Source organism: Chionomys nivalis, chromosome 12, assembly GCF_950005125.1.
Source record: "Chionomys nivalis chromosome 12, mChiNiv1.1, whole genome shotgun sequence".
Lineage (NCBI taxonomy): Eukaryota > Metazoa > Chordata > Mammalia > Rodentia > Cricetidae > Chionomys > Chionomys nivalis.
In genome coordinates, this window is record NC_080097.1 from 63,754,466 (window position 1) to 63,769,908 (window position 15,443).

Consider the following 15,443-nt stretch of genomic DNA (forward strand, 5'->3'; position numbering starts at 1 on the left):
TTTGTCTGATTTTGGCCCAAGTCTCTTCAGTACTGAGGAAGCTCTGCCATTGTTACTTCCTTCTCTTCTCCCCCACAAAGCTCTTCTCTGCTCCTCTTCTTTTTCCTTTCCTTTATTTAATCTTGCCCCCCCACCCTTTTCTCTCTTCTTGATTTCCTTCCTTTACTATGTCCACACTTATTCTAAATAGCTTTTTACTTTGCTGTCCATTTTCCATAGTGTGGTCATGTTCAGGTCTGAGGTCACTGGCAATGCTGTAGTGGACTTAGTGGTTTTACATGGATTTATATATTCTGTATGTTTGCTGCTGCTGCTATAGCAGGGTGTTTCCTCCTCGCTAAATGGCACTGAGGACTGAGTCTTTGAGAGTAGACTTCTCTATAAGACAGATGCCTGCCAAAATCCAGAAGACACAGCCAAACCAATAGCTGTAAGAATTCACTGCAGAGATGCAAGGAACATGAACATCAAACAATCCGACCTCACAAAGATCCCAATTCCTCCACCAGTGAACTCACAGTGAGACAGGTGAAATGCCAGGTAGATTTCAAAAGTTTTCTGGTAACAATGATGATCTAAAAGAAGAAACCAACAAACAGAAGACTTTAACCCAAACCTAGAGAGAAAAGTTAGCAACCTAGAAAAAAAAAACAGTACACAAAAAGGATAAGAAAATGAACAACATGGAAGAAAAATCAGCAAGAAAACAGATTTGTCAGACAAGGAAAGAAAACAAGTAGAAATGTTGGAAGAGAAAAACTCAATGGATCAGGTAAAAAGCAGGGTGGAAAACATCACCAGCAGATTTGCCTAGGCCACAGTGACAGAAGAAAGACACACTGGTAAAGGCGCCCACCGACAGGGCCAATGGATGAAAGCAACAAAAGAAAAAGGGAAAAGCTGGCATAGCTATCCTGATGCTCAGTGAAGTAGACCTCAAACCCGAATTACTCGGAAGAGATGAGGAAGGCTGCTGATGGTTAATATAATAGAGAGCGATCCATCAAGAAAACGAAACAACTGTAAGCACACAGGCATCAAATGTTGGGGAGTCACAAGTTCAAAAACAAGCATTAATGGAAATAAAAGTCTAGAGATAATGACAGCAGATGGTTTCAACATCCCTCTGTCACCGCTAGATAATCATCCAAAGTAAAACCCAACGAGAAATGTCAGTTAAACTACATCACAGACCAAATGGACTTAACAGATAGATACAGAGCAACAAAACACAGAATACATGTTCCTCTCAGCAACTCATGGAACCTTCTCACAATCTAGACCATAAATCAAGACTTACCAAATACAAAATAACAAAAACTCTCTACCAGATCACAGTATAATAAAACTAGAAATCAATACAAGAAAAATTAAAGAAGCCACAATACAGGGAAACTGAACATTATACTCTTTAACGAACAGTGGGTCATTTAAGAAGTCAGGGTGGAAATGAAGGAGTTCCTAAAATCAAATAAAAATGACAGCATGATTATCAGAACCTTTATAAAACGACTGACTAAGCCCTAGGCAAACCTACCAAGCGGTGAGGGACTGGCTCGTTGAAATTAATAGAATCAGAACTGAAAAGAGAAAATTACCACAGATCCCAACTAAACCCAGAGAACCATCATGGAATACTTTGAAAACTTATTTTAAAAAATTAGAAAATTTAGATGATATAGATAAAATTCTTAGGCCCATATGGCCTACCAACATAAACTTAAATAGGTCCATAAAAATTGCTGAGATTGAAACAGTAATAAAAATCCTATTATCAAGAAAAGTTCTGTTTCTCGGCCATGGTGGTGCACGCCTTTAATCCCAGCACTCTGGAGACAGAGGCAGACAGATCTCTGGGAGTTAGAGGTCAGCGTGGTCTACAGAGTGAATTCCAGGACAGGCTCCAAAGCTACACAGAGAAATCTTGTCTCAAAAAAAAGAAAAGAAAAAGAAAGCAAAACAACAACAACAAAAAGCCCTCTCCATATGAATTCGTTGGGGGAATTCTACCAAATCTTTAACACCCAATGTTCCTTAAACTGGTTTGTAAGACAGAAAAGGAGTGAGTGTTACCAAACTAAAACCAGATAAGGACAGCAAAAGAAGCGATAGAGCAATTTCCCTGGTGATCAAGGACGCAAAAATCCCCAATAGGTGCCCCAATGAACTAACTGGGGACATTGCCCTGGGCTTCTGGTAGCCATTCCAGGTTCAAGTCTCTTGCCAACCCTTAGGTGGCTCCCTTAACTAAGGTATGAGTTTCCCTGCTCCCCCATCCAACCTTCCTTTACCCCCAATCACCCCGATTCCCCCAATTCCCCTCATCCTCTCCTTCACACTTTTCTCTCCCCATCTCCCCTCATCCCCATCCCACCCCACCCCCCAAGATTCCCATTTTTTGCCCATCAATCTTGTCTATTTCCCATAGCTGGGAGGATATCTATATGTTTTTCCTTGGGTTTACCCTCTTGTTTAGCTTCTTTAGGATCACAAATTATAGACTCAGTGGCCCCTATCCATGGCTAGAAACCAATTATGAGTGAGTACATCCTATGATCTTCTTTTTGGGTCTGGGTTACCTCACTCAGGATCGTATTTTCTATTTCCATCCATTTGCATGCAAAATTCGAGAAGTCATTGTTTTTTACCGCAGAGTAGTACTCTAATGTATATATATTCCACCTGAGGATAGGGAACCTGAAATGAACCTATCCTATAATCATACTGATGAATATCTTGCATATCGCCATAGAACCTTCATCTAGCGATGGATGGAGATAGAGACAGAGAACCACACTGGAGCACCGGACTGAGCTCCCAAGGTTATAATGAGGAGCAGAAGGAGAGAGAACATGAACAAGGAAGTCAGGACCATGAGGGGTGCACCCAACCACTGAGACAGGGGGGCCGATCTATTGGGAGCTCACCAAGGCCAGCTGGACTGCTACTGAAAAAAACATGGGATAAAACCGGACTCTCTTAATGTGGTGGACAATGAGAGCTGACGAGAGGCCAAGGAGAATGGCACAGGAACTTTCATCTGGCGATGGATCGAGAGAGAGACAGAGACCCAATTTGGATCAACCGTCTGAGCTCTTAAGGTCCAAATGAGGAACAGAAGGAGGGAGAACATGAGCAAGGAAATCAGGACCACGAGGGGTGCACCCACCCACTGTGACAGTGGAACTGATCTATTGGGAGCTCTCCAAGGCCAGCTGGACTGGGACTGAATAAGCATGGGTTGAAACTGGACTCTCTGAACAAGGCGGACAGTGAAGGCTGATGAGAAGCCAAGGACAATGGCACTAGGTTTCGATCCTAATACATGAACTGGCTTTGTGGGAGCGTAGCCTGTTTGGATGCTCACCTTCCTGGGCCTGGATGGAAGTGGGAGGACCTTGGTCTTCATGTAGAGCAGGGAATTTGGACTGCTCTTCAGTATCGAGAGGGAGGGGGAGTGGACTAGGGGGTGGGGATAGGGGGAGGGGAGCGGGGGGAGGGGGCAATATGTGGGAGGAGGGGGAGGGAAATGGGAAACGGGGAGCAGTTGGAAATTTTAAGTAAAAAAGAATAAAAAAAAAAAATCCCCAATAGGTTTCTGGAAACTGGCTAAGTAAAGAGCACATACTGCTCTTGCAAAGGACCCTGGGCTGGTGGTGGCTAGCACCCACAAGGGGTCGCTTACACAGCCCTACAGCTCTAGCTCCAAGGTGATCCAATGTCTCTGGTATCTGTGGGTACTTACACTCACATGCATATATCGCCCCATATACACAAAATTTAAAGTAAAATCATAAATCTTTTAAATTCTTAGAAATTGAATTCAAGAACACATTAAGAAAATCATGTTACCATGGCTGAATTGTTTGAACCCTAGAGATGTATGACTGTTTCAACACATGCAAATCAGTAAGTATAATTCAGTACAGAGATAGGGACAGAAATTGTATGATCATCTTAATAATAATCTTAACATGTATTGTGCATCTTAATTGATGTACAAAAAGTCTTCATCAATGTTCAATATTCTTCCGTAATAAAAACCATGAAGTCATTAAGAATTGAAGGAAAGTCCCTCAACATAAGGGCTATATATGACAAGCCTATAGGCGATGTTATACTAAGTGGGGCAAAATTGAGAGAATTTCCTCTAACATCTACAAAACAAGGGCTCTCACTCACTCCTCGCCAGTCTTATTCAATAATTCTTGAAGTCCTAGCTAGAGCAATAAAATAGTAGTAACATATAAAAGGCACACAAATAGGAAGGAAGAAGTCAATTTATTCCTATTTGCAGACAACATGATTCTTTATTTAAAAGAAAATGTAGAACTGATACACACTTTCAGCAAAGTCTCAGGATACGAAATCAGAATATAAACACTACCAGCTCTAAATGCCAATAATGAACTTGCTGAGAAAGAAATCAGCAGAAAAAAAAATTCCCATTCACAATCATTTACAAAATATCCAGGAATAAACCTAATTAAGAAGGAAGAGACCACCATAGTAAAAACTTAAAGATACGGACAAGCTTCAAGGAGACACTAGAAGACGGAAGTTTCTCTTATGCTCATGATTAGGCAGAACAAACATAATAAAAATAGCCATAGTATCTAAAGCTACTTGATTCTGCATAATCCCTAGCAAAACCCAATGTCTTTCTTCACCAAATTAGATAAAAGCATAAGGATCCTGAATAATCAAAGCAATCCTAGGCAGAAAGAACAGTGTTGATCCCGCCGCAATATTGGTCTCATACTATATTACCGAGCCATAGTCAAAACAAAACATGGTACTGGAACAAAAACAGACAGGTAGACCAGCATGACAGAAAGAAGATCCAGAAATAAATCCACACTGTTACAGCCACCAAACTTTGACAAAGCCATCAATAACAAATTTGAAAAAAAGATAGCTTGCTTAACAAAGATGCTGCAAAGTTAGATGTCTGTGTTAGAAGAATGAAACTAGATCCATATTTCTTATCCTACACACACACACACAAAATCAAGATGTATCAAAGCCCTTTGTGTGGGACTTCAGACTTCACAATATAGGCATAGGCAAGGATTTTCTGAACAAGATCCATTAGCACAGGAAGTAATCCCAAGAGGTGACGAGTGGAATTACATGAAATTAAGAAGCTTTTGCACAGCCAAGGGAACAATAGTCAGAACTGGAAAACAATCTTCACCAACTACATACTGGGCTGGGGATTAATTCACGAGATAAACAAGAACTGCAATCAATAAACGGGTGAATAAATTGAATGCGCTGTGTTCAAAAGAAGAAATACAAATGACCAATAAACACTTGAAAAGGGGCCTAACGTTCTTAGTCCCGAGGGAAATGCAAATTCCAGCCTCTTAGACGCCCCTCTCACTCTAGCCAGAACTGTCACTAAGAAAACAGACAACAAACAGTAAGGATGCGAGGGAAGAGGAATCCTTGTTCACTGTTTGAAAAGTTAGCTTGTGCAACCACAAAAGAAATAAGTACGGAAGTTCCTAAAAATCCAAGAACAGAACTGTATTATTCAGCTATACTATACTTTAGACATGCTTACACATTCGTGTTTGTACTTGCACTGTGCATACTCATCAGGAAATGGAACAGCCTAGCTCATCAACATGTAGCTGGATAATCAAAATATGGTATATCATATACGCGGGGATTTTATACAGCAATAAAATCAAATCACGACATTTCCAAGAGAATGATGCAACTGTAAGTTACTATGATAACTAAACAGTCACACTCATGAAGACAAGTACTGTAGCTTTCTCTCATACGTGGATCCAAGATTAAAATTACATGTGTATGTATGTACGTATGCATATGTGTGTATTACGTATGTGTATCCATGCAAATGCATATGTATACATGTGTATATACACAAGAACATATGTGTGCATATGTGTGTATGTGTTTGTAATTCACAAAAATAGAAATGGGGTCATGGGGTATTCTTTTTTTTTCTGAGATAGGATTTTTCTGTTGTAGCTTTGGTGCCTATCCTGGAGCTAACTCTTGTAGACCAGGCTGGCCTTGAACTCACAGAGATCTGCCTGCCTCTGCCTCCCTGGGTGCTGGGATTAAAGGTGTGTGCCACCACCCCCAGCTAAGGGGTACTTCTTAAGAAAGGAGAACCTCCTAAGTAGGGTGGGGGGAGCAGTAGGGGATGGGAACTTGAGGCTAAAGTGCAATGGTGCACAGCTTCAAGATGCTCACTGAAGCCCATTCCTTGTATGCTGACCTAAAGAATTTAACTGTGTAGCCCTGGCTGTCCTGGAACTCTATATAGAACAGGTTGTCCTTGAACTCACAGAGATCCATCTACTCCTGCCTCCCAGGAATTGGGATTAAAAGCATGTGCCACCATGCCCAGCAAGAATTAATTTTAAAAAGTTAAGCTGCAAGAGAAACTTTAATCTTTTAAAAATTATACTAGTCAAAATCGCTCTTCTGCTCGTGTGACAGCACTGCCGGGAAGAAGTGAGCTGCCGTCCAATACTTTAGCAACTTCTCGTTTACTTGGAGAATTTCAATGGAAGGTTATTTACAAATTTTGAAAAAACTCTGTAATACTTCTGGTCTGTGATAGTTAACTTTCAGAATTTAACTTTAAAATAATGAATACTCTACTACACGCTTAATTAGAAAGCGGCTGGCATTACTCAAAAGATGAGAAGTTTGCAACATAAAGAGATACACAAGAACCCAAATCTTCCATCTCAGGATATTTTGATTATGAAATATAACATATATAGATTCTTCGATGTGCTTCTTGAGTCTGCGTGCATGGCTCCCACTTGCTTGTGATGGCCTCACACCACAGCATGGGCAGAGCGTGACAAATGTCGCCCCTCACAACCGGGCACCCCACGCGCTGTTTTCAGAGTCCTAGACGCTACACAGGCAGATGTCTCTAGTGCTAAGTGCTACTTTTCAGGAAAATAACTATACGCCGTTACCTGTAATTTGAGTAAATCTGATAAGCCACAAAGAGAGCTGCAGACAGCCACTCCAGATACTGAGTCCCATGGCAGTTCAGCACTCGGTGAGTCTCGGACACGAGGGCAGCCAATCCGAGGCCAGCGAGAACTGCCACCACCGCATTGCTCTGCATCCAGAATCGCTCCACCTGGGAAGGAGACACGCGGACAGGCTTATGTGAGCAGTCAGAACTTACATGCTTTAAAAACCACTTATCACTTATACTTAGCTGCTCACACCCATTATCATTAGGTCTTGTTAATTCACTTCTCTAGCTCAGTTCTAGCCCAGTTTTATTTTCCAATTTTCCAGTGTTCCTCCCTCCTAGTCTGGCACGTGCTCACACATTCCCTCAGAGCTACAGGCTGCATCTTGGCCCCAGCAATATATAGGAGGAGAAGATAGAGCAATGCTTGGCTTTACTCCAGGGAGAAATACTTCCTCTCCCTACACACCTCCCTGATGTCCTTCTGCAGGATGAAGGGACTGGCTGATAAGAGAAGTGGCAGCTTCCACTGGAACAATACAGCCTTCTCTCTTCCTCTCTGTTCCTACTTCAAGTGAGCCACCGCCAAGAAGCGTTGGCCCACGGTGACTTTCCCGCCACCGCCAAGAAGCGCTGGCCCACGGTGACTCTCCCGGAGGCTCAGTCAGTAGGGCCGAATGGTGTGTAGCACGGCCTGTGAGTGGTGGCTAGGACTGTCTGCTTTGGAAGACAGCATGACGAAGCTACATTCTCCAGCCCCAGCAGCCTGAGTCAGAAAGGTCACCTACCAGCTTCAGCTTCCAGCAGCTTATAGTCTCTCTCACTCGGCTCAAACCCGAGGGTCAAGTAGAGCCTCATCCATGAGGGATAATGAACATACACACAAAGGCCAGGTGGGAGCAGATTCCAAAAAGACGCTACTGTGTATTTATTTTCTTTTCTCTTTTTTTCTTTTAAAGTTTCTCTGTGTAGTCCTGGCTGTCCTGAAACTCACTCTGTAGACCAGGCTGGCCTCGAACTTGCAGAGATCTGCCTGCCTCTGCTTCCCGAGTGCTGGGATTAAAGGTGAGCCCGGCGACATTTTTAGCTCTAGCTGAGAACTAACAGATGCAGGGATGACGGCTCCTGACTGCGGCCCTAGCACTCAGGGCACTGAGACCGGAAGAGAGTGAACTCACTACAGCCACAGTTCTCCTGAGGTTCACACGATCTTTCCACAGGAATATCAGCTATCCTGTATATCAATATTTATATTACAATTCGTAATAGTAGCAAAATTACAATTATGAAGTACCATGGAATAATTTCATGGTTGGGGTCATCACAACATGAGGAACTATATTAAAGGGTCGCAGCACTAGGTAGGTTGAGAACCATGCACTATAGAAAGACTGGGCTATAGAGAGATCCATCTCAACAAAAATGAAATAGAAACAAAAGTCTTTATCTCAGTCAATGACGTGGCTGCCAGAACAAACCTAAGAATCGTGCTTGCTCGCATAGGCTTAAGAAGGCGCCATAAGAAGACACGGTCGGAGCGCCACTTCCTCCCTGCTTGCCTCCTATTTCTTTTGCTATTCTAAAAGGAATTCCAGACAAAATACAGTTGTTTTTATAGCTGCAAGAATGTGAATACCGGATTGTTAAGTCTATCTGGGGTTTATTTTTCCTATTTAACCACTCTGTTAACTAAACACTGCATTTGCTTGCTTGCTTGCTTGTTTGAGCCAGGAGCTCAGGCGGCTCTCAGGATGTTCTCGAACTCACTATGTAACAAACACTGGCCTTGGTCTCCTGATCTGCCTGCCTCAGCCTCCCCATGCTGGGGTTATGTGTATACATTCTATATTTACTATTGCTTAGACAGTTTGTTCTTTGACAAAGTTCATGAATGGCTAATTTATACAATCTTCACAAAAGAGATCTATTTAAGGAAAAGATCTTTTTAAAAGGTCTATCAAAGTAAAACTTACCACACCCATGAAAAGTGGTTTTGAAATATCTAAATTTGCTCTCCAAGCAAAGAATAACGAATAAATGCAAAGCATTCCCGTGAAAAGCCACACTAATGAAGACTGCCGTCTGCTCCTACAAAAACAAAGTGCTCAATAATATACACAGCTTTAAAGAATAGGGCAGTATCTGTAGCTTTAAAACTTTCTATTTTTAAGAAGATAAAGTAAAATTTTCAACATCTCTGTGGAACAGCTGATGTCAGAACAATAGCTCACATGATTCCATATGGCGGCCGAGGTAACCTGCACCGGCGCAGCCGCAGAGAGGAGCCCATAACAAAGCCAGCGATGCTATCAAAGCTGGGAAGTTATCAGCGTATGTAAAATAAAAGGTCTCGGGCTTAAAAACGGAGGTTTAAAATGGCAGATTTCAAAGTGAGACTCCAGCGGTGGAATCCAGGAGAAGGCGATCTGGTAATCTCTACCAGTCCCCTAACACAGCCCTAACCCAGCACTCTGGCATCCAGACAGATATCTTCAAGCAATAACTGGAAATGCAAACCGACATTAATCCATGAATGCTTTAGGACCACTTACAACAGTGGAAAAGTTGTAATGACCCTCAAACAGGAGAACATTTAATTTCCCAGTACATCTTCAGCTACAGTTCAGGTCAGTGGTGGACTTGCTATGCCTGGGTTCAATCCTCAGCAACACAAAAGAGACATTAATTAATTTTCCCATGATGACATGGTAGAATATATTATATAAACATTAAAAAATCTGATTTTATTATGAGAAAATGTTGACATTATTTTATAATGTTAATTGTAAGCAAATAGAACTATAGATATATGTGTATTTACAAACTAATACATCCAAAAAAACAGGAAGTAAATAAATAAAAATAAACAGTTTTAGTATATAACCTGGCCTCAGCTCATGGTGGCTCTGCCTCAGGTTCTGTTGGGCTTACAGTCATGCACCACCATGTCTGACAAGAAGGCCTTTTCTTTTTTTAAATGAGTGGAGAAATGAGATAGTTGTTGCGTTCCTTTGCAAGTCAACAATAAAAATTAGCTTCAGGCAGAGTAAAGGACCAAATCCAAGGTTTGAAATGATCACCTGGTCAATCTTTAAAGTCACTTCTTTGTAATCATAAGATAAAAGAAGACATCAAGAAACATAAGACATTTGCCATCACAGAAATTGTGGTGGTTGAAAGAAAATGATCGGGAAAGGGAGAGGCACTGGTAGGAGGTGTGGCTTTGCTGCAGTAGGTGTTCACTGTGGGGGTGGGCTTTGAGATTTCCTACGCTCAAGCTACGCCCAGTGTGGGCACAGATTCCTGCTGCCCTCGGATCAAGATGTAGAACGCTCAGCTCCTCTTCCAGCACCATGTCTGCCTGCATGCCATGTTCCACCATGGTGACAATGGAAAAACCTCTGAAACCGTAAGCTACCCCAACTAAATGCTTTCCTTTATAAGAGTTACTGTGGTCATGGCTTCCCTTCACAGCAGTAGAAACCCTAACGAAGGTAGAAATGGTTAGGAGTTATTCTAAATGTAAGACAATACTGGTAGTGCTCTACAATAACATATAAGACACAGGTTCAACATGAGAACACGGGACGCACAGGAGCTAAGGGAACATTACTCACTTTCTAGTTAAACATATATTTGCCCAAACTGCAAGAGCTTGGATGTTGAATGAAAGTTCAGTCTTCATATTTATTATTTGTGAACTGAAAAACAAAAAGTCAGAAAACAAAGTACTTTATTGTTGGCATAAAAGTAGTTCAGTAAATTTCAAAAAAATATATTATCAATAAAATATGCAATTATACACACAACCACTCTAAGGACTGTGGTCATATTTTAAAATTATTTTTTCTTCCTTCAAATTTTGAAAGGGGTTGAGACGTATCACTGAAAAAGTCAACCAGTTCTAAGACATTTTCTGATTGCAGTATTTGGTTTTTAGCACATGGAATTTAGGATTGAAAGTAGTATAGAGCATAGGATCTTCTGACAGGCTCAGAAGAGAGTGATTTTGAAGGGAATTTCAGAGTTTCTCTTGCTAGTACACTGGTGACTTAACCATTCAAATAAAACTCTGAAGATCCAATTATGAAAGGGAAAAAGGCCAAGAGGAGGGATTGTGCCATTCTTTCCGGGTTATCTTCTTCCTTAAACAGCTTCCTCATTTTCCACATTATTTGTTTTGAAAAATGTTTAAGAATCTCAGAGCCGGGCGGTGGTGGCGCACGCCTTTAATCCCAGCACTCGGGAGGCAGAGGCAGGCGGATCTCTGTGAGTTCGAGACCAGCCTGGTCTACAAGAGCTAGTTCCCAGATGCCGGGCGGTGGTGGCGCACGCCTTTAATCCCAGCACTCGGGAGGCAGAGACAGGCGGATCTCTGTGAGTTCGAGACCAGCCTGGTCTACAAGAGCTAGTTCCAGGACAGACTCCAAAACCACAGAGAAACCCTGTCTCAAAAAACCAAAAAAAAAAAAAAGAATCTCAGAGAAAAGTGTTCATCTTATTTTGTATAATTGTGCTAAATCCTTCCATTAACTAATGAGCACTTTCAAGTGCTATGTGAGTCCTAAAATAGTCACACTATTTAACTTCTATACCAAGAAACACATCTACAAACTAAGGAGACATTGTTCTCCCTACTGGCGATTTTCCTGGATAAAACGTCAAGCCATAATTATGGAAGTCATACAATGAGTATTTACTCATGGAGACAATCTACTATGACAATCTACCCTCACTCATTTATAAATACACTTGAAAAATGGATTCTGGCGTGAGGCCCATTTCTTCAAAAGAAATAAAGTCAGATTCAAAATGAATTCTTAGACATCTGTTGCTTAAATGTAAACTCTAAACGATTTCAGAGTTAGGTTAGGTTCAGTAATTTCCTGTACAGGATTGCAATTTACAGGTATTCATGGGTAAAGAGTTAAATTTGCTTGACCGGAAAAGGGTCGATGTCGATGTTCCATCACTGTGAAGGCCGCTCTTGTAGTTGATTATTCCCCTTCTTTTTGAACAACCTATCCACCTGACACAGATCACTCCAGGAATTATGTCCCTTAGTGTGAGAACTGTCTCCAGCATGCATGGTGATTGGCTCAGGGTATGGTGTGACTACTCATTTTCTGAGCACTCTTTGTCCTGCATAGGACGTCTCACAGCTCGTCTTTAGTAAGTCCGAAAGAGGAACCTATTATGTGTGACTTGTATAAGCTGCATATGTGCTTCAGACTTCATTGGAGTTCATGTGAGAACTGAGGTCAAACACAGCAGCGATCCTGGGAAGGCTGAGAGGAGCAAGGAGTCTACGTGAGCTGACTTAGAGGCACTGGTCATCTGCCTAAAGAGAAAATAGGCTCCTTCTCACCTTCTTCCCCTTCTCTACCTCTCCATAATAAAGTACTGTAGAAGTTGTGTCAAACATTCAAAGAAATATTATAATTCAGTTGAGAGAAAACTAATGATAGCACAGAAATATTTTCAAGATCTGCTCTGAACTGAAAATAGAGTAACAAAAGTATATGTTTCTTATGAATCCACTTTAAAAAACAAATTATAGCCGGGCAGTGGTGGCGCACGCCTTTAATCCCAGCACTTGGGAGGCAGAGGCAGGTGGATTTCTGTGAGTTCGAGGCCAGCATGGTCTACAAGAGCTAGTTCCAGGACAGGCTCCAAAAGCTATGGAGAAACCCTGTCTCGAAAATCAAAAAAAAAAAAAAAATTATAAAAGACTGCAAAAATATAGATAAAATATTAACATACCGGTAACAGTTATTATCCTTGCATGTTAAAATTAAAGGTCATACACATGGATCTAGTCTACATGGGAAATAGAAAAAGACAAGATCCCCTGAGTAAATTGGTGATGGAGGAAGGTCTTTGGTTAAATAATAAAGAAACTGCTTGGCCCTCATAGGTTAGAACATAGGTGGGTAGAGTAAACAGAACAGAATGCTGGGAAGAGGAGGAAGTGAGCTTAGATGCAGGGCAGCTCCTCTCAGAGCCAAACGCGATGCCACTCTTCTCTGGGGCAGACGCAATAAATCTCCGACCCAGGATGGACGTAGGCTAGAATCTTCCCGGTAAGCGCACCTTGGGGTGCTACACACATTATTAGAAATGGGCTAGTCCAGGTGCGAGAGTTAGCTGAGAAGAGGCTAGATATAATGGGCCAGGTAGTGTTTAAAAGAATACAGTATACAGTTTGTGTGTTGTTATTTCGGGGTATAAGCTAGCCAGGCGACCAGGAGCTGGGGCGGCAGGAACACAGCCGTCAGCTCCTACAACAAATTGGGAGCATGAGGACCATGAGAGAGGATTGAAGGGAAGGGGAGAGGCAGGGAAGGGAGCAGAGAAAAATGTAGAGCTCAAAAAAAATCAATTAAAAAAGAAATTAAACGTCATTTTAATGTTCTTGTTTTTGTTTACTTGTATTCCAAAAATTTCTATGATTATATATCCTATTTTGGAATAGTGAAAAAAATGTAAAAACAAAGGAAAACTATTAAGTATTGTAGTTAACCAGCACTTTGGAGGCTGAGACAGGAGGACTATGAGTTCAAGGGCCAGCTTGAGTTACATATAAAACCCTAACTCCAAAAATAAAGGGAGAGAGGAATCTGTTGAGAATCACTGACAATGGGTTTCTCTGTAGCTTTGGAGCCTGTCCTGGGTTACTTTATTCTAGCTGAGGCAGGAGGATTTCTTGTTACAGGCTAGCTTGGGTATAAAGCTAGTCCTTATTTAAGACAGACCAACAGATGGATTGACAGACAGACAGATAAGAGATAGATGAATGATAGTCAGACAGACAGACAGACAGAGATAGATTTTTCTTGTACACAGTCCAGAGTGTTCCAAAGCAGAAACTAAAAAAATCACATCAATGTTATAAAAAACTTGTATCCTAAAATTTCATATTTGAAGAATTATAATTAGTATTGATAATTTTTAAAGTTGACACGGATAGTTTTCAAGAGCTTTAATCTCTGTAGGTTTTAAAGCAAACATTAATCCATTCTTCAAAGAAAACCATTGGTTAATACATATGACATATATTTGATTAAGCTGCCTCTAATAAGGTTAAATGTTAAAATACGAAAGTCAAAAATACAGCTTATGACAGCCAAAAGGAAGTTATAAGAGACTATATATATATATATATATATATATATATATATATATATATATTCAGCTCTGAAGGATGAAAGGAGGAGAATTCAAGCCAAAATAATAAGAAAAAGTATTCAAATTGTGATGAATGCAACTTTCCAAATGACCCTAAGAGACAGGTAACAGGAAAGCCATAAGGAAGAGGAAGTCACTGTCAGCCCAACCCCATATGGGCATCTTGCACGCAGGTGGGACGTGTGGTCCTCGGCCCTGGCCAGTCTCCCACTGGCCTCACACACTGCAGTGCTGACTGCTCGCCTTGAGCCCTCCTAGTGAAAAGCTGAAGCATTTGGCAATGCAGGGGGCATACACAGCTATAAATCGTGGAGGTGAAAACTACTTCTCGGACATACTTCTTAATAAAGAAAGGAACTAATAAGAAACCTCCCCAAATAGATAACAGAAAATTCATTTAAGATAGTTTTAAAACCATACTCACAGTAGTATTGTAGACACACTGGATCCTATTTCAGATTTGGCCTAAAAAACAGAAACGTTCATTTGTACAAGCATTAAACCAAAGCTTTCTTTGTTAGATGACTGCATTTTTAATGAGCTTCATATTTTAAACATACAACCCAATGTTTTTACTTACTCAGTCTTTGAAGCTTTGCTGAAGTTCAGAACCAGTGAAAACCAATCTTGGGCACCTTAGGAAACTTTAGAACTGGCTAGAACCTAGTTCAGCTGTTGCCGAAGAAACACCATCAGGCAGAGAACTCACTGTCACATGTCTGCGGCAGTCTTCCTGCTCTTAGGGCTGTAATGAGGGCCTGACACCCACAGTTCTCAGCACTGTGTGATGATACAATCTTAAATCTGAGAGTACCCTCAACCTACACTTCTTAAAAAGTCAACTCGGAGCAAGCAGAAGACCTGAATTCAAATGAAGCGTCCACCGCTAAAGTACAAAAAGCTTTTTGCATACATCTATCACACGTCTGTGTATACGTATTACACAATGGCTTGTGTGTGGACGTCAGAGGACAACCGACGGGAGTCAATCATGTGGATGTGGGTTCTAGGGGTTGAACTCAGATCAACAGGATTGGCAGCAAACTCCCTCATCTGCTGGACCAGCTTGCTAGCTTCAATCTACATTTTACAGATTAAACCAACTCTCTACAGCAAATAGTAATTAACAATTATTCTTTTTTATTAATTTCTTCTATAATGAAGTATTTCCTAGATATCATATATATGTACACACACACACACAAAATGCATACTTACAGGATAAAGAAATAAATCTTCAGGTTAAGCATTCAGGAAACAAAACCCAGCT

General features: G+C 41.1%; 1 protein-coding gene across 1 annotated transcript in view; it reads right to left on the reverse strand.

Annotated features, from left to right (window-relative positions):
• The window catches only part of Tmem260 (transmembrane protein 260), a 66,271-nt gene that overhangs the window by 18,465 nt on the left and 32,363 nt on the right, over positions 1-15,443 (reverse strand). The window contains exons 7-10 of the mRNA XM_057786579.1: positions 14,598-14,638; positions 10,603-10,686; positions 8,959-9,073; positions 6,978-7,147 (exon numbers count right to left, since the gene is read on the reverse strand). Coding sequence (XP_057642562.1) covers positions 6,978-7,147; positions 8,959-9,073; positions 10,603-10,686; positions 14,598-14,638 — 410 coding nt within the window. The remainder of the gene's footprint in view (positions 1-6,977; positions 7,148-8,958; positions 9,074-10,602; positions 10,687-14,597; positions 14,639-15,443) is intronic.